At 34.9% G+C, this 22,362-nt stretch overlaps 3 protein-coding genes and 1 pseudogene across 8 annotated transcripts; 1 reads left to right on the top strand and 3 right to left on the bottom strand.

The window, feature by feature from the left end:
* Nucleotides 1-7,566: 7,566 nt before the first annotated feature.
* Nucleotides 7,567-11,864, top strand: LOC137741372 (uncharacterized). Of its 5 annotated transcripts, XM_088679087.1 has the most exons (9): nt 7,567-7,831; nt 7,941-7,976; nt 8,157-8,240; nt 9,126-9,210; nt 10,104-10,265; nt 10,930-10,974; nt 11,214-11,299; nt 11,422-11,484; nt 11,831-11,864. In XM_088679087.1, exons 1-5 carry the CDS (start codon nt 7,738-7,740, stop codon nt 10,210-10,212), a joined length of 408 nt encoding a protein of 135 aa, XP_088535213.1. In that variant the 5' UTR covers nt 7,567-7,737; the 3' UTR covers nt 10,213-10,265; nt 10,930-10,974; nt 11,214-11,299; nt 11,422-11,484; nt 11,831-11,864. The 5 variants fall into 5 exon arrangements, with proteins under 5 accessions (XP_088535213.1, XP_088535209.1, XP_088535212.1 ...); XM_088679083.1 differs by lacking the exon at nt 11,831-11,864 and having other exon boundaries at nt 11,422-11,789; XM_088679086.1 differs by lacking the exon at nt 11,831-11,864 and having other exon boundaries at nt 10,930-10,988; nt 11,422-11,789.
* A 341-nt stretch (nt 11,865-12,205) lies between these two features.
* Nucleotides 12,206-12,826, bottom strand: LOC148692613 (uncharacterized). Its single transcript, XM_088679231.1, has one exon. It carries the CDS (start codon nt 12,741-12,743, stop codon nt 12,378-12,380), a length of 366 nt encoding a protein of 121 aa, XP_088535357.1. The 5' UTR covers nt 12,744-12,826; the 3' UTR covers nt 12,206-12,377.
* A 3,695-nt stretch (nt 12,827-16,521) lies between these two features.
* LOC137743542 (dirigent protein 22 pseudogene) lies at nt 16,522-17,312 on the bottom strand (annotated as a pseudogene). The gene has a single exon (XR_015953035.1). The product of XR_015953035.1 is annotated as a dirigent protein 22 pseudogene (transcript).
* A 2,621-nt stretch (nt 17,313-19,933) lies between these two features.
* Nucleotides 19,934-20,799, bottom strand: LOC137742553 (dirigent protein 22). The gene has a single exon (XM_068482455.2). It carries the CDS (start codon nt 20,744-20,746, stop codon nt 20,165-20,167), a length of 582 nt encoding a protein of 193 aa, XP_068338556.1. The 5' UTR covers nt 20,747-20,799; the 3' UTR covers nt 19,934-20,164.
* Between the last annotated feature and the right edge of the window lie 1,563 nt (nt 20,800-22,362).

Raw genomic sequence — 22,362 nt, 5'->3', positions numbered from 1 at the left:
TATCGCCTCAACCGAGATAACAAAGAGTTCAACACATGTTGGGATGAGGATTTGTTGATCTGGCAGTTGGGAATGGCGGCTAGCGAAGCACAGCCATTGTTTGGAGAACTGGTTTGGTGTCGTCTTTGGCTGGAATGAAAGTAAGGAGGCTTTGTAGACTTGTCGTTGCTGCTGCTGGTGTCGCCTGAGCGTCTTATTGTTTCTTCTCTCTCTCAGGAATTTTGCTTCTCCCTCTAACACGACGGCGGCGCTATTTTCCTTGTCGAATGGTGGAGTTGTGAGCAAAAGTATGGGCTTTTTAGAGCCCATATATTTTACCCAAACGGCATGACATATGAATTTGGATACCAAGTGGTCCAATATCAATAAAATTTTCTTTTCCTTTTTTATAGAACGATCCTTACACATTTGTTTGATCACTTAGCTAGTCCGACCAATCAATAAATGACTCAACGTTATTAGTTATTTGTAAGGTGGACTTCACTGACAATCATATTGCGTTAACTATGTAGTTAAAGTATCAATAATGTTAATAATATAGACCACATGTTGATAATCTGTAACGGATCGATGTATTTATTGTTATTGGTTGGTCAGGCTAGCCGGCTAGTCATGTAATATTCAAAAAGCATACGAACAAGTGGAGTATTAAAAAGTTGAAAATGAGGAATGTTTAAACGTAGAACATAATATGTTGAATAAAAAGATCCTAATCACTAGAACAATTCATCATTTTTTTTGTATACATACAATATTATCCACACGAGCAAGCAATAATAATTTGGCTTCGAACGAAGGTTGGAACTCTTGGACTGGTCTCTGCAGAATAAAGGTGCCGGTTAGAGACAATCCACTATAATCAAACATGTACAAACGAGACTGACGTAAAGCCAACTTAATTACTAGAGCTACACACTAGAAGGAAGTTTCATGAATACAATAGAAGACTTGCTGCTATCTGCTCATCGTTTGTTTCCGCTGACACAACTCTAAACGCAATCGTCAATTGAATTGGAGCCTGAACCATTACCACAGTCTAAATTTTTTCCCAGATGGTGCTGTAAATTTCAGTTTAGGAGTGCACTTTTAGAAGTTTTTTGATCGGTTAAGGAACAAATACGATCCAAGGCCTCCAAAGTGCATGTGCAATAACCAATATTTGAAAAGGGAATTGTTATTAGCACTTCAAAAATCTCATTCTACACTCTAAACTTTCTATTTAGGAAAGAAAAATACATTTGTGAGGAGTGTAAAATGAGATTTTTGGAGTGCCAATAATACTTCTCTTTGAAAATCTCGGAATTTGCTTCCTGATCTGCTGTAAGTGATACCATTCAACCTTCGGACTGCAAACCAAAGAAGAATGCTTCATGTTATCAATTGTGGAAGTTCATACACTAACAGTAAAGTGCATAAATTTTTTTATTGGTAGCACCTTTAGCAGGAGTACGTTCAAACTTTCAATAAAAATGCAAGTATTACTTGAAAAAGTAGCGCCATTTCAAAAAAAAAAACTAATAAAAATGATTTAAAAACTTTGAGTTTTAACTATAAGGACAAAATAAAAGGTAAAATGAATAGTACCAGGCAGTTCTAAAAGATACTAGGCGCTAGTCGAGCGGCGGGCTGGAGCCTAGCACCTAGACGGTTAAGCGGGGTCAAGGCGGATTTAATTAAATCTATTGTATTTCGTGTAAATAAGTGCCTGTTTATACTTAAAATATATATGATTTCATCATAAACTACAAAATGGAATGACACGTATATTATGAGCTATTGGAACATAATGAAAACATGAGGAACAAGTATATAATGTGTGTTCTTTTAAGTATTCAACAAGTCTCTTACAATTTATTGAAAAATAAAATGCAAAATGAAAGTTATCTATTTTCTGTCTAAGTGAGTCGCAACCTAGGTAGAAGTCTAGATGGGTATGGGCGGGTTAGGTGGGTGCCTATGCGATCTAGGCAGGCACCTCAATAGGTCTAAGCACCATTTTTTAATTTTCAAATGCCTAGGCATTAATCGGGACAGTGGCCAACCGCCTAACGCCTAGGCGGCGCTAGGCTGGGATTTTTAGAACAGTGGTATCAGGATTGACTTTTTAGTGTAAAAATGTGATTTTTTGTTAAAGTGAACAGTAACAAGTGCTTTTCGTTAAAGTTCCATATTTTTAATCTATTCTATCAGACGTAGCCATATGCGTACTAAAAGTTTTTTTTTTTTTGTTATAATATTATGAGCCATTCAATGTGTGGATGGCCAACCCACTACATCCCACTCATCCCACTCATCCCACTCTACATGTCCTTCCACTAGGAGCTGCCACTGCTTGCTTTTGGTGCTCCTGCTTTGCCTATAAATCAAAGGAGCTACGAAGAGAATAAAAATATAGAAGAAAAACGGATGAAAGAAGATAGAAGGCTCATGGCAGAGAGAGGAAAAAGAGAGGGGAGAATAGAGAGAGTTATATTTGTAATCTTATTATTTTAGATTATAATGAAAGCACCACTACTGCCCTGAGGACATACTCTGGTCACACTGACTGTAGAGGAATCTCGTAAATTTTGTGTCTTGTTTATTTATTCCATTGCATACACTGTTAATTTTACAACATTTTTTATATTATAAAAGCACTTTTAAATAAGTTCTTTTATTTCAATCCATGCATGATACATCCAAATGGAAAGAGATCCTCTCCAGATCTCTCTCTCCAAAACCCAGAGATCAAGTGATTTGAACCTTTAAAATTTAATCAAATGGCTAAAAATTATTATATCTTTTAAAAGTTTTTACTAATTTCTTTGTTTCTAGCCATTGGATCAAATTTTAAAGGTCCAGATCATTTGATCACTGGATTTTGAAAGGAGAGTTCCTATGTTGAGGGAAAAGGATCCTCATCGGATCCATTTCCTGGGGATCTTAGGAATTCCGTGATCGTGATCGTTCATCGTACATCGTGCGGTCAGAAATTATTTTAGAATTGAAAATTAAAAATTAAATATAAATAACACTTAATAAAAACTGATCGTATGATATATGATAAATAATCACGATTACAAGATACTTAAAATTCTTAGAAAAAGAATCCAACGAGAATCATTTTCTAAAAGCAGTAGTAATTCTGGTGAATCACTTGAGTTGGATATGACTGTACATTGTCAGCACTTTAATTGCTCAAGCCACTAATATTACTCCTTGGGGTAATTCAAACATACTTAGCATCGCACCACCTGCTATTATTGTGGGAGACTTATGGTGGGAACCGAAAGTCCCTTGACAGTGACATTCTTATTTACAGCTTCTAATTTGAGCTGTAGAACATAGTGATGTGCCATATTTTATTATATAAAAGAAAAAAAAATTTACCTGTAATTTTACTTGTATAATGTATGTACTTGTGTTTCACACATACTAAAAATTCTAATTTAGACTCGGTAAATTTATTTTACAAATTACCCTGTGTAATAAAATACAAAATGGTACAAAAGTTACCGCATTGCAAGTCTCAATTATTTTTCCTTCCGAGCAGTACATTGTACGCACTACACTCCACCAGAGTAACTACAAGAAGGCCTTCGCTCTCTGCACACTTCACCATTTGCTCATGGCTTCAGCTCCTAGATCAAGCTCTTGGCTTTCCAGTCTCTCGGAGAATTGGCTCCCGATGGCTACTATAATACTCGTTTGCGGATTTGTTGGTTACGCTGTTTACGACGCTGTGATGGCCACCGTGTCCGAGCTGCTGCAACGTTTGCTGGTAATTTCCCCTTTGCTTATAGTCATTGTAGTTCATTGGCTCTCCACAGGCAGCCAAGTTAGCATCAGCATTCCGGGGTCGGAGCCCGAAGCCATCCACAGAGCCGGAGGATCGCCTTGGGGCGTGGCCTTTCTACTATCTCTGCTCTTCTTTCTCATATCTTACCAGCCTTCCTTGTATGGCCTTCTTTTCTAGTTTAATTTATGCCTCTCTTTTCAAGGGGTAAGTATGAATATGTAATGTCCGCTTCTCCTTTGTATGATTTGAGTATCTTTTGTGACTGTCTTTTCTCTATGGAAAATTATTGTGTGGAGAGACAATAGTAGTAATTTGTATGTAATTCTAATTAAGCATTTGCTACTTCTTCTCAACTTTGGTACTTTCTCAAGATTCCTCGAGACCGCTCGAGCAGTGCTTGAACCCTCTCGAGTGGTTAAAATTTTTTAAATTCGGAAGAAAAAAAGTACTAAAAGTAACAAAGTTAAAACAAATTTTGATACTCTCATGGGAGATGAATTCTTCTTTCTTAATTCCAACTTCGAATTTGATACTTTCTATAATGTTTCAAAATTCTGTATCACAATATTTCTGTGTGGTAGCTGTTAGATCTTAGAACCCGTTATCATGAAAAAATTCAGACTAATCCAGTTCCATATGCCTTACTGCTAATTTACGTTTAATTATCAAGTAATGCTAGGTATGTCAAATTTTTAGACCATATTTGTAAATCATGAGATGTGTCAATTAAGTATGTTAATCAACACAAATAATAATTCAATCATCAACAACCACGTCGTATAATTTACAAAATATATTAAATAGATAGTCTCCCAAGCAATATCATTAATTATCTGCCATTTTTGGTTCCTTCAGCCACATCGTTTCTTTATTGATATCTTCTGCCCAAGAAAGGAGCAGTTGGAAAACAAATGACATATTGCTGACTTTATTCTGTTTGATTAATGGGGAAATGAAATTATGCAAAAGCCAATCTGAAAAAGTGTTATTGTTTACTTGAGTGTACTACGAGCATTCCAATGGGAGAGCCGGTGCAACTTGGGAATGGACCACTTTCTAATTAGAAATCTAAACCGTTAATTATCGACCAATTAGTTTCAGTAAGCCAAGTTTAGACCTGATCCCCCACCCTAATGAATAGAGGCTTTATACAAAGGATATGGACCAACCGTATATGGTTCTAAGTGATCCTCTGCATATGTAATCAAAGATTTGAACATCTTTTTCTTTAAAACAATTTAGATTTGAGTCAGTTTTTGAAATATAGCCACTCTAGGTCCGCTGAGAAGAACTTTCAATACACTTGGTATGCGAGGGCAATATCATTGACTAATTACACGTTGTCACGCGGAAGTGATTGGATTGAGATACAGTAACCATAGGATTGAAATGATAGGTAGGTTTGTCTCACTCGAGCCCCTTGAGCATTGTTCAACTTCGAGCCCTGTAGAGACCCCTCAAGCAATGCTGGAACCTGCGGTTGATGATTTGAGCTCCTCCTAAAACTCAAGTATGTTTTGGTTAATTGCTATCCTTCTCATATTATTTAAGTCACTGTTGGGTAAAGGTAAATCATATGGCCATTTATATTTGACATTTCGAATATTGGGTTTAGACAACCATATATATGCTCTGGTGTGCTCTGCCTGCTGCAGTTTTTTGTGAAGTTTGGTTACAATCAGTGTTGAAGTTTTGTGAGTCGGACCTGGCCGTCCGTACGGACCCTGTGGGCGGTAGGGCTCCACTGCTTCATGTCAAGAGTCACGTGATACTGACGCCTCTGACACGTGATCTAGGGCCCTCGTCCATCTCGCTGACTGCGTTATATTGTCTCTCATTTATATTGGGAAGTGCTTAATAGCTCATAAATTAAATTTCTTATTCAGCGTTTCATTCAAGAAAAGAGATAAAACCTTTTCTTATTTTTCCGACCATTTTTTCAAATCCTCTTGCCTCTGAAGTATGGATTCCAGTTCCACGGTGAGCTATTGCTGGTAAAAGTATGGTACTGTTTTCCACATGAGTCCCATCTGAACTTTGAGTGGACGATTGATACAAAGGAAAACTAATGAAAATAGCTTGAAAACTTTGAGTTTTAACGATAAGGACAAAATAAAGGGTAAAATGAATAATACCAATATTGATTTTTTAATGTAAAAATATGATTTTTCGTTAAATTAAACAATACTATGAGCTTTTCGTTAAATTTCCCTTGATATAATTATAATTATTTTTAGAGTTATGCGTGATTACTTATTGCGGACGAATTTTAAGTTCATATTCACACGGGACGTCTGCGTTCAATTTATTCCGCTGATGAATCATAACAATGGTGGCTAGGAGAGGCATCAATCATGATGATCAAATGAGGCTGAAATGCTTCTTGAATCTTTTGGATACATGAAAAGGTAAATTGTCATAACAAAGTCACTAGTTGACCATTTTATAAAAGAAAAAGAACTTTATTATTACCCTTCATCTTGGACACCTTTTACCTTGCGTATACGTCTCTCCCAACTTTCCTTCCCGCTTTTATATAATTTATTTCTCTCATGTATTTTCACTATCTTCTTTTGGTCGATCTTTCTTCTTTCTTTAATTATTGTAAAAATAAAAATAAAAAACTAATACAAAATAATTAAGGGACATTTTAAACTGTAACTAAAGTACTCGAGACTACTAGCTAGTTAAAGTTTTAGACCCGTAAAAATATTCCTAAACCAATTTAGCAGTCTAGCTGTTTAGCAATTTAGTCCAACTGATTCTATTTGGTGATGTGATTCGAATGCCAATTCCAGCTATACATTACAAAAAATGGGAAAGGGATTTTCTCTGGATACTTTTTTTTTACTTCATTAAATTAGGAGATTTGAACTATTAAAATTTGATCTAACGACTAAATTTATTATAATTTTAAAGTATGCCCTTATTTGTAATCATTGAATCAAATTTCAATGATTGAGATCTTCTGATTTGATGAATTAGGAGGAAAGAATTCGAAGATGATCAATTTCCCAAAAAATAGAGCCAAAACGCCAAATGGCACCCTCATTTCGTTTGCAATTAACATCATTAGCTTCCCAGGGTCAACACACCCTTTATTGCTTGCATAGGCACGTACACTTTACCAACCACAGGCAACCAAGGATTAATATATGTTTTCCATGAACAACCACAGCCATGATTGAGGAAGAGAAGATTATTTATGCACCATATATTATATGTATTTAATATTTCTCCCACACAACTTACGGAATAATCCCGTCACTATGTAATGTTAATAAGAAATACTTACAGAAACAACACAGTGAAATACAAAATCTAACTTATAGTACAATAACTAATGTCAGTTGTTTTTTACCATGACATGGTTAGTTTTGATGGACTTAATTTGTGAAGAGTTGATCCAATTTTCCTAGCAAAGTAATATAATACAAAAGAACTCAGCAATGTGGGATATATCTTGTGAGGTAGTTGTATTGTAAGATCAACGGGCCAATTACATCCCGTTAGAGTGATGTTACACTTCACATTTTGTATAATATATCATATATACTAAAACCCGTAAGGGTTGAGCACTGTGGATGACCAGTGGGCGGACGGTTTTGCCCCTGGATTTTTTCTTGGTTTCCCTTGCTGCTTGCCCTTTTGTGCAGTGCAGTGACTGTTTTGCCCTCATTTGCCTATGCGTCCCTCATTGCTCCGCCTTCTTCGTTCGCTTTTCTGCTTTTTGTTTCTCTGTGCACAGCGTTGCCCACGCGTCCTCATCCGTGTGCCTTTTTGTTGGATTTTCTTCCTGCTATACACGTGTTGCTCATCCAAGAACGGAAGAAAGATGGAAAATCAGGGATCTTCCATTTGCTTCCACGGATTTCTCGATCTCTCTCGAGCTCAGGTTCGTCTCTCTCTCTCTCTCAAATTTTTTTTTTCAATTCGTGATCGAATTTTCTTTCCAAATAATGTTAGGTCCGTTGCCTTCGGGAAGAAAGTTTAAACCTAGAAAAGCATGGTTTTCAGGAAATCGTCAATCCTGCAGAAACCTTGGGTTTCCTGGTGAGTTCTCCAGCTTATTGTTTTTGAGTTTTCTTTTATGTGTTCAAATTTTTGTGATTTTAAAACCTCTCGGTGGCTACAGATTTCATCAATTTTTCGATTCGATCAGGATCGGTTTTTTACCCACGAAATCTAGCATGTTCTGGTGAGTTTCGTGACTTCTCCGTGTGGCTGTTTCGAATTTTGTTTATGTGGTTTTCAATGTCCACATGGGTTTTTTGTTTGAGTTTTGTATTTGTGATTTTGCATGTTGTTTTGAATTTACAGATGGTTTTTCTGTTTCAATTTTGATTCTGTGATTTTGAGAGTTTGTTTATATTGTCAGATCCAGCTTGGGTGTATGATCAGGAGACCTTGCTGTTTGTTTTTGGGCTTTGGTGTATAGACTTCGAAGCCCTTTGTGCACAAGGTAAATAATTTAGTATCTTCCTTTGAGGATTTTGTGTAAAATTTTTTTTACTTTTTGTATATTGTGGAGGTTGAATTTTGTATATTGTGAACGTTGAATCTGTGCAAATCCATTTGTTCTTAATTTTTTTTTTGTGTATTTGGAGAATGTTGTTTCCTTTTTTTATGTGTTTTAGGTGGTGTTGCATAAGTTAGTCTCTTTTGTTCTAAGTTGTAAATGATTTTCATTCCATGTTATGTTGAGTTATGTTATTGCAGTATTGAAAAGAGATTGAGGGTTTTGGTTTAGTCTGACAGATGGGAAGATAAAGAGAGAAGTGGATTATGTTCATGAATGGGGGATGTAGTTCATTGTTTCTAAGTATTTGAATTTCAGTTTTTATTTTTGTGGTTCACCTGTATTCATTTTGGAATTTTTTTCTTTCTATTTTTTTTACGTATTGTTTTTGATAATGTGATTGGAGCTTTTAAAAGAAAAATATAGAGGTTTTTCTTTAGCTAGAGAGAGGACGTGAATTGTGTCAATCTTTGGCTATTCGTGTGGACCATTTTGATCATGGGTGTATTAATCTATGGAAGATTTAATGAAAAAGATGTAATGAAAACACCATGTTTACTCAAAAAGCATATTGATTCCGATTTCAGTTTCTTACTGAAATGGGGATATAATGTAGGCATAATATACAATAAAGACTATAAACACGATAAAGAGGAAATCCTGATTAAGAGTGAGTTTTAAAACAAAAACAAAAGAAAAAATGAACACAGTGCAATCTCCTTTAATTAGCTCTTAAACCCTAATTTCTCTCTCTCCTCTCTCTCTCTCTCTCAAATCCATTTTTCATTTTCTGAAAAGGGTTCAAGAGATAATTGTCTCTTTGTGTAGGTGGTAATCGAAGAAGTTTGTTAAGCGCCAATGGGACAAGGAGGATTGGATTTCAGATTGGCAGAAATACAAGGCCTCCCTCTCTGTGCATTTCCAATCTTTACCCTCCTCCTATATTTTCATCTAAATCACAATTTATATGATTATTTTACTGATTCTATTTTTTGGTATTTGAGTTTTTATCTCCTGATTATTTTTTCCAGAGGTTGTATTAATTTTCCTTTGACTGGAAATTTTGGGTTTCTTCAGATTCGCCTATTCCTATTGGTACATAATCATATGAGAAAATTAGGATTTGAACATGTTAATTAGCTATGAATTAGTTTACATTAGAGAATATATGTGATTTTCGATTCGTGTTGGTGTAGCTAGGGGCAATTATATATGTGAATAGATGTTGGGTTGGAAGGTCTACTCATAAAGAAGAACAAATCTAAGAGTAGAGTGAAACTGAAAAACAGCCAAACTCAAAATGTAATTTGCCAAAGAGCACGATTGGCCCTTTGTTTTAAAATTTTCATACTTTACTTCTCATTCTTATGTACCCTTATGTATGGGTAACATGTATTCAACTTTAGAACTTTATCCGAAACCATTTGGTGGGTGTTTGGAATTTTGGAATTAGATTTTTCAATTTGTTTTTTGAATTCCTAACATTTAATCTCATTTGGGTCTAAGCCTTTAGCTATTTTTGTTATGAAATAGTTCATTGATTGCATATTGTTAACTTGATACATTCTGTTTGTGGTAGCTCCAATTTCTTGCTTTAAGAAAACCACTTGGTTGGTTTTAAGTTTTTCGTACTTTTCGTTGTCCTATTTGCAGAAAAACATGTTTTACAAGTTTGGGGACTGATCTGAAATCATTTGGTGGATGTTTTTAGTCCTAATTGGAGAAGACTCTTTTTGCTCTGAAGTTTGTTAGTTGACAGAGATTACAAGTATAACATGGTGTTGTGTTGGATTTTGGTTGGTTTAGGTTGCAGAAGATGGGGGCTTTGGATTTAAAGAAGGTGGTGACAGGCACCAGGGGTGGCTTCTCATCATTTGCAATTGGTTACATGGGGTGTTTTCTATTTATTGGCTAATATGTTGAGCCTTTTAGTCATCGGATACTGGTTGGAGAAAGAGTTCAACTTTGGTATGTATTTGAAAATCAGTTTTTTTAGTCTAATTATGTGGTATATATCTTCTGCAAATTCAGAGAACTTTGTGATTATAAGCATTTTCATCATTCAAGGGAGTCAGAGACTTAAAATTCTTGGCACTACAACTTAGTCATGTTAGGCTTTTATTAGCATTGAGCGAAAACGATTTGGTGATGTAGGTTTTGCAACTGATCATGTCAGACTAATAATTTTTCCATTAATTTCTCATCTTTTTTTTTCTTTTTGTTTTTATTTTTTTATTTTTTTATTTGGGGTTTACGAACGTTAATTGTTTGATCCATGTTATACTATATTGAATGATAACATGTTAACAGTAGTTTTAAACTAACATGATCTTGCCCCATTTCGAAAGCAAATTAAAGAAATAATGATGGACATGCATGTTAAAAATATTATGAATTTAAAGAGGTGAAACCCAACTCACAACTGCGACCTATTTAGTTGAACACAATTTTCCTCTGCTTGGTTGATGAGAAAATGTTGGGAAACAAAGGAGCACGATTTGAGTGCTATTGTTATGATGGATGCTTATTTTGACGACCTTATTAAGTCTTGGATAATTTATGAATTTAGGATCTTCAATTTTAGTATTTAAAGAGTAATATGGTTTTTTTTTTTTTTTTTTTTGTGGTGCAGCGGTTAAAGAGGGGTGCGAGGAAACTTTAGAAAATATTAAGGAAGGTGAATTGATCATGGTATTTAAATTTTAACAATTCAATTTCTTAAAATTGGGTAAATGCTGGCATTTAATAGTACTTTGAAGATGGATTTTTGACTTTGAGTTTTGACTCTTTGTTGTGCTTTTTATTTATTTATTTATTTTTTTTTTTCAGTCTTTGGCAAGCCATAATACATTATAAACAAAATAATTGGGTTTTAGTAAATATTGATTTTGTAAAATTCTTTATTTAAATTTCTAGGTTCTGATGAATTCTCATTTAGAGTTGGTGACAACCAATCGACTCATCACCAACTTTAGATCAAGATTCAAGCATGCCTTAAATGTGTAAGTCATGTTTTCATTCTATTTTGTTGATTTTGTCATCACAATTTATTAGAAAGTTGGGATATCAGTTAATTTTTAGACGTGGATTTTAACTTTTTATTTGTATTTCTGGAAAATTGCAGAAAGCTTGCATTAAGATTCAGCTCTCCGATCCGAAAGACCTTAAGATTGATGGCTGAATTATTGTAAGTATGTCTTTTGTCACAGGTTTACCCATGTTCTTCTGTCCAATGATTTCTTGACACTATATTAGTAACCCCAATTATTATAAGGATTAACAGATTAAGATCCATTTAGATTCGATATACACATTTTATATCTGGAACTTAGGTTAGGTATTGTCTATATATCAAACATAATGCATGAAATATATTAAAAAAATCTACGATTTGTTGTATGTGGATTGTATTTGTTAAATATTTTGTATATAAATTTTTTCTAACAATTTGAATGTAAATAGTATTAATCTTCTATCTTACAATCTTTCATATGTTTGGAATACAATCTTACATACAATTTTTAATCCCGCAGCAACGCGCGGGCATTGATTTCTAGTTTGTACTATTTCTGTAATATATGATACATATAAGTCGTGATAATATAAGTAAGTTACATCTATTAGAGATATGATACATATATAATGTACAAAATGTTATAAGATCACATTTTTGCATCCCACTAGCACCACCACATTAAAGAAACCATTGAGATATATAATGCCATCATCAGAAGAAAAATTATGGCCAAACTAAATAGGAGAATTAAACAATATGATGCTTGATAAAATTGTATTTATCGGATAACAAACAATTTTTATGTGATGAATACTCAATGATTAATGGTCAGAATTCATGCATATATAAATAATGAAGTCGTGATAACGGGCCTGACAAAAAGATAAAGGAATATCACAACACCAAGTTGCATACAGATCTCAAAACAACAGGTACTATTTAGGTATAGGCAGTTTTGTGTATGCCAAAACGATCAACAGACCAAAGCCAAAGCTTTAGTACTATTACAAATTCATATTACATGAACATCCATTTGTATATATATACCTAACAAAACCACATCATCATCTACTCAGTAAGGGAAACCAACGTTCCTGGAAAGAAGACTGGTAAGAGATCAAGATCAAAAGGAACACAAGCACGAGTCCAACGCCCCATGGAGACCCTCCGGCTCTATGAAGGGAATCCTGCTCCGGCAGCGGCAAGAAAAACGACAACCCACCCGATAAGCAGTGGACGATGAGTAGCAGAATGATTGGAACGATCATGAGGAAGAGTTTTACTTGTGTCATCAAGTCCTCAAACATGGACTCGTAGTTTATGTACCATGTGAACCCCAAGATGAAGACGAGGATGGAAATGAAGAAACAAAGGTGGAGAGGGATGGAGAAGTAGTCCCAGTAAGAATAATAGTTGTAGTCCCTAGCCATGTTAGGGTTTTGAAATTTGAATATGGGGTTTCAGTGAAGGTTTTTTGTGCGACGGCCTTCTGTGTAGAACGAACATGGATTATATAGGGAATTATGAATTTATATATTATATATCTGTATATATTATTCTCATATTTCTTATTTCAAATTTTATTACTTACTCATGTAAACAACTGTGTTCTGTCCTTTATTTTTTCATTTTTCTAAATGGTTCGAGTAACTTTATCTTTTTTGGGTTTATGTAGCTTTCTTTACTTGTATTATCGGGATTCTTCTTTTTCTTGCAAGATCCATCGGGATAATTCCAAGTGACGGTGGGAGCCATGCATGGTTGAGATTCGTTAATGGAGGTGCCAGCCAATGAGAAAATACCACGTACGACCGACCATGGACTACCATGGACAGCAACGTGGGAAGATGAGAAGAACAATATTTGAAAAAAAAAGGGGGGGTTTTGTTTCAGTGACGGCAAAGTTGGAAGGGGAACGAAAGTTGTGCCAGAATGGTGGTCCAAGTCACCTTTGCATGCTTTATGTATATTTTAAGCTGCTAATTAAAGGAAACTAATGAAAGGGAGAAGATGTATGTTCTTGGTTTTTGTACATCACTTTTCTTTATGTGCAACTGAATGCTTTCTTCAATTTTAATCGGAACATATATAAAATCATCAACACATGTACATGAATATGTATATTAGGTGTATACAGAAACTTTAGAAGCAAAGTAACCTTTAGCACGCGATCGACCAGTTATGTATTATTAGTTAAATAGTTATTTATGTCGCACAAAATGCAATCTCATTTATACATATAACAATCAAATTTATTAATATTTACATACATTTTGACATAATTTTTTTTTCTGATTTTCATTTTATTAAATTAAAATCGAACGGTGAGTGATCATAATTTTTTTAAAACCTTAAGCTGTAGGAGAATATGACTCACATGCATGAACTGTTGTGTGGCCGTTGAAAATGGTCAAGACTTCTCCAAGGCTTAGAAACCACACATGCACAAGCCGCTGAAAATCGTTCGGAGTCCCGTTCATAATTAACCGGGTTTATCTAAATATATACTCAATCTGGTTTGTGGTTAAAAATTTGGAAGGGGGCCTACTACTATCGAGCAATTTGAAATATAAAGATTATTTCCGCATCTCTTCCTCTTAATCTACTAAGTTTGGGGATCTAGACCGTTAAAATTTGATCCAACGATTACAAATAGAAATCCATTTTAAAAGTTATAATAACTTTAGTCTTTGAATTAAATTTCAACGGCTCGGATCTCTAAATTTGATAGATTAGAAAAAAAGATCCAGAGAAGATCATTTTCCATTTGAAATCACTTGGCACTTGGCAGCATCTTGATGTCTAAAATCAAAGTTTTTAATACCAAAAAAAAAAAAAAATCAAAGTTTTTTGGTTAAAAAGAATCAAAGTATATGTGGTGTCCTATTAAGCGTCAGCACATATGTGATGGACGGTGGACCCATCCAATGATCTTTACACCAAATTTCCATTTTATGTTGGTCCACTCTCCATACTCATTTCTGAAAACACTAGTAGAATTTAGACACACTTTGAAGCACCTAAAAATCATCAAAATGTCCTACATGATTTTAAATTCACCCATTATGGGTGTTTATGGGCAAAATTGGTTTCAACATTACTATTGTTCACATTATATACAATTAAAAAGAGATTTTTTTGAGTTTGCATGATTTTTTGAAAAAGTTCTCAGGCCATTCACCTAACTGATGAAAAAGTCCTCGAAAAGATGACCGGTTTTCATAAAGTTGATTGGCAATCGGAAAAGTGGCCGGAAAATTGGTAGAATTAAGTGGCAATTACATAATTATCTTGAAATATAATACCATTTATAAAATAATTTGCGTGGTGGAACTTGGTGAAAATATATTTCATGATGTTTTTGTAAAAATTCGCAAAAACATTAAGAGCCTGTTTGATATCATATTTGAAATTTTTTATCATTTCTCAAAACATTTCTTAAGAATATTTATTGAAAACAAATTTCTTTAATACTCAAAAAATTGATTGGTTTGGTATTTAAAAATTTTAAATCTTATAACTTAAACTAGACAAAGAGATCTAAAAAAAGGGGGTCGTAGGAGAGATTGAAGGAAAGAGAAAGAAGGGAGAGGATCGGATGAGATAGAGAGAAAGAGGGTGAGAAAAACCAAGAGAATGAAGAAAGTGGATTGAAGAAGAGACAAAAAAGGTAAGAAAAAAAAAAGAGGAAAGAGAAAGAAGAAAAAAAAAAGATTTGAAGTGAGAAGGGAGGAGTGAGAGAAAAGAAATGAGCGAGTTTAAGTTTAAAAACTCTAAAAACTCATTTTTTATGTTTTAGATAATATACTATATTTTTGAGTTAGTCTTAAATTCAGTTTTTGAAAATAGTCATATCAAACAAGTTTTTAAGGTCCAAAACTTGAAAATTATTTTTGAGTTTAAAAAGTTGAATTCAAGTAAAGTACCAAATATGCCCTAAAAAATTGGTTACCGTTTGCTCACATTTTTCGTGAAAAGTATCATCATTGAGTTTTATCAAGAGACTTTTTCATGAGCTTTATGGAAAATGTTGTAAGCCTTTTAGAAATGTTCTCAGCATTTATTAAGTTCCCAAAATATTGTTTACGATAATTTTTTTAATCTATAAATTAGAATAAATGATAGAGAAATACTACATGGGCTCTAAATTGATATCCGGGGTACTAAAATTCTTCAAGATTCCCCACATGTTTGTTAAGAAAATTATGGTGCGGCGGAACGTGAATGGAAATAAGTTTTATGATGGATTTCGTAGAAGTTCTGTTTGTACGCGATTTTGTACTTGGCCAATAAGTTTGGAGCCGCAAAATTAAAAGGTCAAGATGATTTTAGGTAACTTATTAGATGTTATTATGCTTTTGATAATCATAGTATTATCTGATGGGTGATTGACAATTATATTGAAAGTGCTTGAGGATCATGATTGGCATTTGGATGGAGTTTGAATTAACTGTATAATAAGATTAGGTTCAAAATCCTTGTTTGAGTTGAAGAAGGCGAGGCGGAGATAGATTTTTGGTCGAGAATAATTCCAAGTTTATTCTAAGAATATGCCGAAGAATCAGAATATAATCAGAATTGTACTATTCGGTAGACTTTGGCATCAAGGAATTCGTCTCTATGAATATAAGGTATTTGCAACGTAGAGAGGACTTTCAACTCAACACACAAACCCTCGCAAGACCTCACTCTACGCGAATTCTTCACACACTCTGAAAAATTACTAATTGTCCTAACTCCGTCACCACATCTTCAGTTTGGAGTAACATCATTGTGTTGAAAACCAACAACACTTTCAATTTAGATTAACAGCACTGGAACCGTAGAATCAGGCAGTCGAGAAGTTCTACAGTTTGGATTAACAACACTACTTCAAGTTTGGCGTGCTCTCATTCACCATAATGATGTAGTCAGCTCATTAGTTAATCGGCATGTGCGCCACGTAGGCTTAGTAGTTTGACGGTCAACAAGTTCACTCTATAATGGCCAAAATTGTATGTGACATGTGAGTCTATATATATATTTATTTAAAGTGAGTTTGAAATTATTTGTTTCTCTCTATAGGTCAGGTTTTCCGTCAAAACTCTGGTGTCTCATATCGCCAGAGAGAAAATGGCATATCCTATATACAATATACTGCATACAAAGGGGACATAGTGGTTTTTCTCAAAAGGAAAATGCTTTGTTCAAGTGCCGCCTTCCATCACATACAAAATAAATTCTTTTTATTCAATACTGCCGTCTATGAAACTAACATATCAATAAGAGATATCCAAGTCAGTCTTGATCGAAAAGCATTCCATTAAAACATAAAAACTTGTCACAATTCAATTACAACCAAGCAATGGCCAAATCAAATTCCAAAACCCATGATCAATAATGCAACACGTAAATATTATACTCCACGATAGCATCACTTGAGGTGAGATTAAAAGTGTGAGTTCTCAATTCAGCATAACCCCTAGCAAACCTGAAAGCCCCACTTCCACCAATCACAGGTAGCTCCCTCACCTTGTTTAATATTGAATTTCTTCCTAGCAAAGTTATGGTGCTTCCATTAAACTCACCTGCAACAAAAGCAAAGTTCTGTGCCATCAGGAGGCTGAGCTCCACCTGCCCTGCAAATCCGTAAAACCCTTGAGCCCTAGCCACCAATTTTGAGCTCAACTCAGGACCTTCAGTTAGTGCATTATCAAACATTCTCACTAACCCAAAATTCGTCTGGGACTTATTGGAGGGTGCCGGGACAACCTCTATGGCAGAGGGATGGGACCCACCAACAATGTCATGCCAGTATAAGCGAACGTGGGTGAGCTTTTCTTTCTGCAGCCCGAGAAGCTTACGGTCCACGGTGCTGTGAAACCCTAAATTTTCTCCAGAAACTAAGATCAAGGTAAAGGAAGAGAGGAGGGAGAAAATTGTGAATTGGAAAGCTGACATTTGAGACAGCCTAGCCATGGTATTGCTGGTATGTCTTCAAGGCTTTTGATTGTTTTGTAGGGTTTATGTACACTGAAGGACAATGATACCGCGTTAAGCAAAAGTCTTTTTCAAATGATGCGACTTGCCTTTATTGACTGGAATGGAATAATAAGAAGGAATGAGTTGTGATATAAATCGTGGAGTCATTTGCTAATTTGGTTCATAATCAATTATTTAGTGTAATTAGTAATGAACACTTGACAAAAGAATAATAATACTCTGGTGTGTTAGGTTAGTTAAAATAGCAATGTATCTGCTTTTTGCACATAACTTTAATTTCCGTTCGATGAATTAAGGTAGTTTAATTACAATATGATCTTATAGAGAATAAGAAATATTTCCCAGATCCAATTAACAATTAAGCAAGTTTTGTTGCAAGGTTATAATTTCATTGTATAGCCCAACAAGTTGGCATGTCTCATTTTCTTGACTGTTCCCATTAATCATGGGTTAAGTCACCCCAATATGGATGTACCGCCACCTGCATCTGTAATGTTGGGATTAATATTCTAGGAGGAGGCCGGTGTACGAGTGGACAGAATAATTTGGGGTTGGTGGGTTGATCTCACCTAACCCATTTCTTATTATTCTGATGGGAGAGGAGTTATATGAATTAAATAAAATTTTGTAGAAAAGTTGACAATTTGGTTATTTTTGTGTTAATGGTGCATAGGCTAGAAGACCAGAAGATCGAAAATAGTTCGAAAATCGTTTCCAACCGAGGGCTAGGTCAGAGGGCTTATGGGCCCCACAAAATCTGAAAGGACCAAAGGGCTGGCCGCACGTAGCTAGCCAGTCAGCCCGAGGTTGGCCAGAAATTCCAACAATCTTGTCGGATATAACAGACATGAATGCTTAAACAAAAAATTGAATCCAACGACTAGTTGACGCCAATTATTGTTGGATTCAAAATTTTGGCCTTTTTTTTAATTCTTAAAAATTCTAATTTTTTTTTCCTATAAATACCTAAACCATTCATTCACCATTCCTAAATTTAAGTTGTAGTTTTTAAATTTAAGTTGTTGTAGTTTTTAAATTTAAATAATAAATTATGTTTGGCCCTAAGTTGGAGACGGTTTTTTGTGACAGGGCTAAAACAAGTCCTATGACCCTCGGTTGGAGATGGAGGCAAATATGACCGTGTACTGTTTATTAAAATGTTAATATCTTGAAGGGCCAGAGGGCTAAAACGAGCCATCTGACCAGCTATCAATTGGAGATGGCCTTAATTTATCTCTCGTGGCATTTTCACCATACAATATGTTGTATGCCCCTCTTTATTAATTTCTCTCTCTCTCTCTCTCTCTCTCTCTCTTCACATTTTTAACCATCCAATGAGGGAGAGCTAGAGAAAGAATACCAGATATTGTTGAGAGATGAATAATGTTAGGGAGATTAGAATTTTTACATCAAATTGCAAATCAAATGATTTGTCATCAATAATAAACAAGCACGTTAATCGATACTTAATTAATAATTCAATCATCTACAACTATATCATTTGATTTAAAAATTTTGATCTTTCTATCATTATCCGAATCTCCCGAATCTTACTATCAATGAGATGAATGATTTTGCATGAGCTTATAAGTAAGTTGATATAATCTTCATATTGCCAATTAATTTTATGGTGGAACCTCAACTTCTTTATGGTATTAAAGCAGGTTGTCCATGTTAGAATTCCTTTGTCCCACATCGGCCAAAAGACTTGAGAGCAAGCCCTTTAAATAGAATTACCTCACTCTAACTATCACCGAGGCCTTTTGTATTAAAACCCCACACATGACAGATTAAGCAGGTGGCCAAGTGGGGACAGTATCGATGTTGTTGGAGTGGGACCATGGTCCGTCTACCTAAAATTTAACAGTCCAACATGTAAAGACCAATAGCCACACGTGCTTCACGTCACCCTATTCGTGTTGTTCATGTGTTAGACTTCAAAATTCTCCACACGTGGGTGAGCATGCTACATTGAGAGGAGGGACCTTATTTGGGCATGTAAGTAATTTCAGTTACTTTCCATATTGTCAATTAATGTTATGGTGGAACGTCAACATCTTTAAGCTTATTTTGGCTATGCCCACTGAAACTTGATTTTAATCGCACTTTGCTCTCTGTAACTCAAAAGTCATCACTTTACTACCTGAAACTCAAAGTTTGCTTCACTTTGTCCCTTAAACTCGATTTCGACCTTATTTTGCTCTCTGAAACATAAAAGTTGTCTCTATAAAACTCAAAATTCTATCCATATTACCTTAGATTTGTTAATTTCTTATGGGAGTTCAATTAGGGTGCGTCAGGCTAATCAATTTCTTTTTTATTTTTTTCATCTCTTCAATTTCTTTGAAACTTAATATTCCCTTATTGTTGAATGTTAACGTGCAATAGAGATTTATAATCAAATTTTTTGTACATGTGACATAGTCTTATTAAGTGTTGGTCCCACATATATTTTAGGAGGCGCCTTATAAGTTTCAGGGAGAAAAGAGAGTTCACAAGTCAAATGAAATAAATTTTGAGTTCTAAAGAGTAAAATGATGACTTTAGAGTTACAGAGAACAAAATGAAATCAAAATGAAATTCCATGAAGCATAGCAAAAAATAAGCCAACTTCTTTATGTAGTTATTCCAATTCCCATCCAATGAACCATAATTTATTTTATTTTCATTTATCCGTCCTCTGTGGAGTTATTGACACCAACCAAATGCATATAGCCGGCCAATACTTGATAAAGTAAACTCAACCACGCCCGCTAAAATGAAAAGAAATGAAATGGTGGGTGGCCAACATATTTAGAATCTACAACCTCCAAAGAAAAAAAGGAACAAAGCAAAAGCCATCAAGAAAAAAAGAAAAAAAAGACCTTCATCAATAATGCAGCACATAAATATTATACTCAACAACGGCATCTCCTGTGGTTGGATTGAATGTATGAGTACTTGCTTGAACATAACCTCTTGCAAACCTGAAAAGCCCACTGCCTCCAATGACAGGCATCTCCCTCACCTTGTTGAACACCTGGTTCCTTCCTAGAATCGTTATAGTGCTGCCATTGTACTTCCCTTGGTTAAAGTGAAAATTCATGGCCATCAGCAGGCCAACTTCTTTCTGTGAGGCAGACGCATAGAACCCTTGAGCCTTTCCCAGCAATTTTGAGCTCGACTCAGGGCCTTCAGTGAGAGGATCATCAATCATGCTAACAGAACCAAATAGGGTTGATGAATTGATGGGTGGATTCACCACTCCTACTGCACTTGGATTTTTACCGCTGTAGATATCATGCCAGTACATCTTAAAGTGGCTGAACTTCTCTTTCTTGAGACCCAGAAGCTTGCGGTCCAAGGCTCTAACAAAATCTTGATCTTCTCCTTGGACAAGAATTAGGGCAAAAGAAAATAGAAGTGAGAGAATTATGAACTGAGTAGCCAAGATTTGAGGTGTTGTAGCCATGGTTGAAGCTCTATAACTTAAAGTCACTACTTTGGTTTGGAAATTGGAGTAGCTTTGTGTCCACATATATAGTGTGGAATGAGTCAGAGCTTGACCAAGTTGGGGTTTTTTTCATCATGGTGACCACCAACCACAGGCTGCCAACATTTTCTTTGTTCCGTTTCTTTTGGGTCAGGTTGTCGCATTGCATAATTAACTTAACTGTTCACAAGTTAATCCAATTGGGTCTTAATTAATTTTCTAAAACGACTAGACAACTAATTGGTATATGGCGTGCTGTCTTTGCAGGAAATTGTGTTGAGGTTATTATGAGAAGGGTTTGGTAAAGTTGTCAAAGAAAAGGAAAGAATGATCTTTTAGGTAAAGTACTGAAGGGGTTGAAATAATTCCAGGCTTCTGGAATCATAGTGCATAGGTTTTTTTTTTTTTTTTTTTTTTTTTAAATAGTGCATAGTTTTTCATGACTAACATGCAACACTATGATGAGACGACTGGGTGTTAATAATTATAGTGCATAGTTTTTAATAATTATAAACTTTAAATCCATGCATAAAAAAATTAATTAATTTTTATTTCAAATTATAATACGTGTATTTAACACCACACTCACATACTTGCATACTAAATTTCTATACACTTCAATCAGTTCGGTGGACCTAAGGCCATCCTCAGCCGTAGACTAAAGATATAGGAGAATGATCGTCTCTCCTCTTAATCTCTCTTTCTTTTCATTTCCTCATATTTAAACAGTTATGTTTAAATTACATTAACATCTTGTATTAATTTTTTTATATAAATTTAATAAGACAAAAAACAATATGTAAGAAAAGAAAATGAAAGAAGATAAGAATCTACTGTAAAAATATAACCAAGCACTATTCTTTAGAAAAATAATTTTTGGGTTACAATCATAGCCCTGACTAGAGACGATCTACTTTTGATCTCTCCGTTTTGGTGGACCTAAGTCCTTTTGTCTTTTCGTACAAAAGATGCATTTTATTTATCAAACAAATCAGATTAGGATCCTCTTCTAACCTAAGAATGAGGATCCTCTTAATTAAGCTCATTAGATCGTTGAAATTTTATATAACGATTACAAATAGAAGGTCTCTTTAAAGTTGTAATAATTGTAACCGTTGAATAAAATTTTAACAATCTGATGAGTTTGGTTAGAAGAATCCTCATCCTTAACTCAGGAGAGAATTCTGATCCATCAAATCTTAGAAATTGGGTACGTCAACTCCTCCACGAATAACGCCGTGAGCCATTTTGGAAACCCCGCACCCACTCACCCACCCACCCACCCCTTTTTCGTAGTATATACATCATCCGTGAGCATACTGACTATATATGCTCCTCTACAAAACACAATATCGGATATATATGTTCCGCTAACCCAAAGCCTTACTTCATCTGTTTGTCTATGTGAAAGGTGCTGTATTCTTTTTACTCTAGTCAAAGTTATATAGGAAAAATTTCAGTGGTATTCGTACCTAACTTGGAGTGAAAGTGAAGGAAGCCAGAGAATCATTCCTACAACACCCCATATAACTTATTGTATACACATCTCTCATCGTCTGTATATACAAAAATATACATTTCGGTTACACGGCATA

The sequence above is a fragment of the Pyrus communis genome, chromosome 11, assembly GCF_041283825.1.
Source record: "Pyrus communis isolate YQ-2024b chromosome 11, ASM4128382v1, whole genome shotgun sequence".
NCBI lineage: Eukaryota > Viridiplantae > Streptophyta > Magnoliopsida > Rosales > Rosaceae > Pyrus > Pyrus communis.
This window is presented reverse-complemented; position numbering and strand designations above follow the sequence as displayed.

Excerpts from the sequence above, each read along its gene's own strand:
- LOC137741372 (XM_088679087.1), top strand. The coding sequence starts at position 7,738 with ATGTTAGGTCCGTTGCCTTCGGGAAGAAAGTTTAAACCTAGAAAAGCA. Across the intron at positions 7,977-8,156 it reads ACGAAATCTAGCATGTTCTG|ATCCAGCTTGGGTGTATGAT; the intron begins GTGAGTTTCGTG and ends TTATATTGTCAG. Across the intron at positions 8,241-9,125 it reads CGAAGCCCTTTGTGCACAAG|GTGGTAATCGAAGAAGTTTG; the intron begins GTAAATAATTTA and ends CTCTTTGTGTAG.
- LOC148692613 (XM_088679231.1), bottom strand. The coding sequence starts at position 12,743 with ATGGCTAGGGACTACAACTATTATTCTTACTGGGACTACTTCTCCATC.
- LOC137742553 (XM_068482455.2), bottom strand. The coding sequence starts at position 20,746 with ATGGCTACAACACCTCAAATCTTGGCTACTCAGTTCATAATTCTCTCA.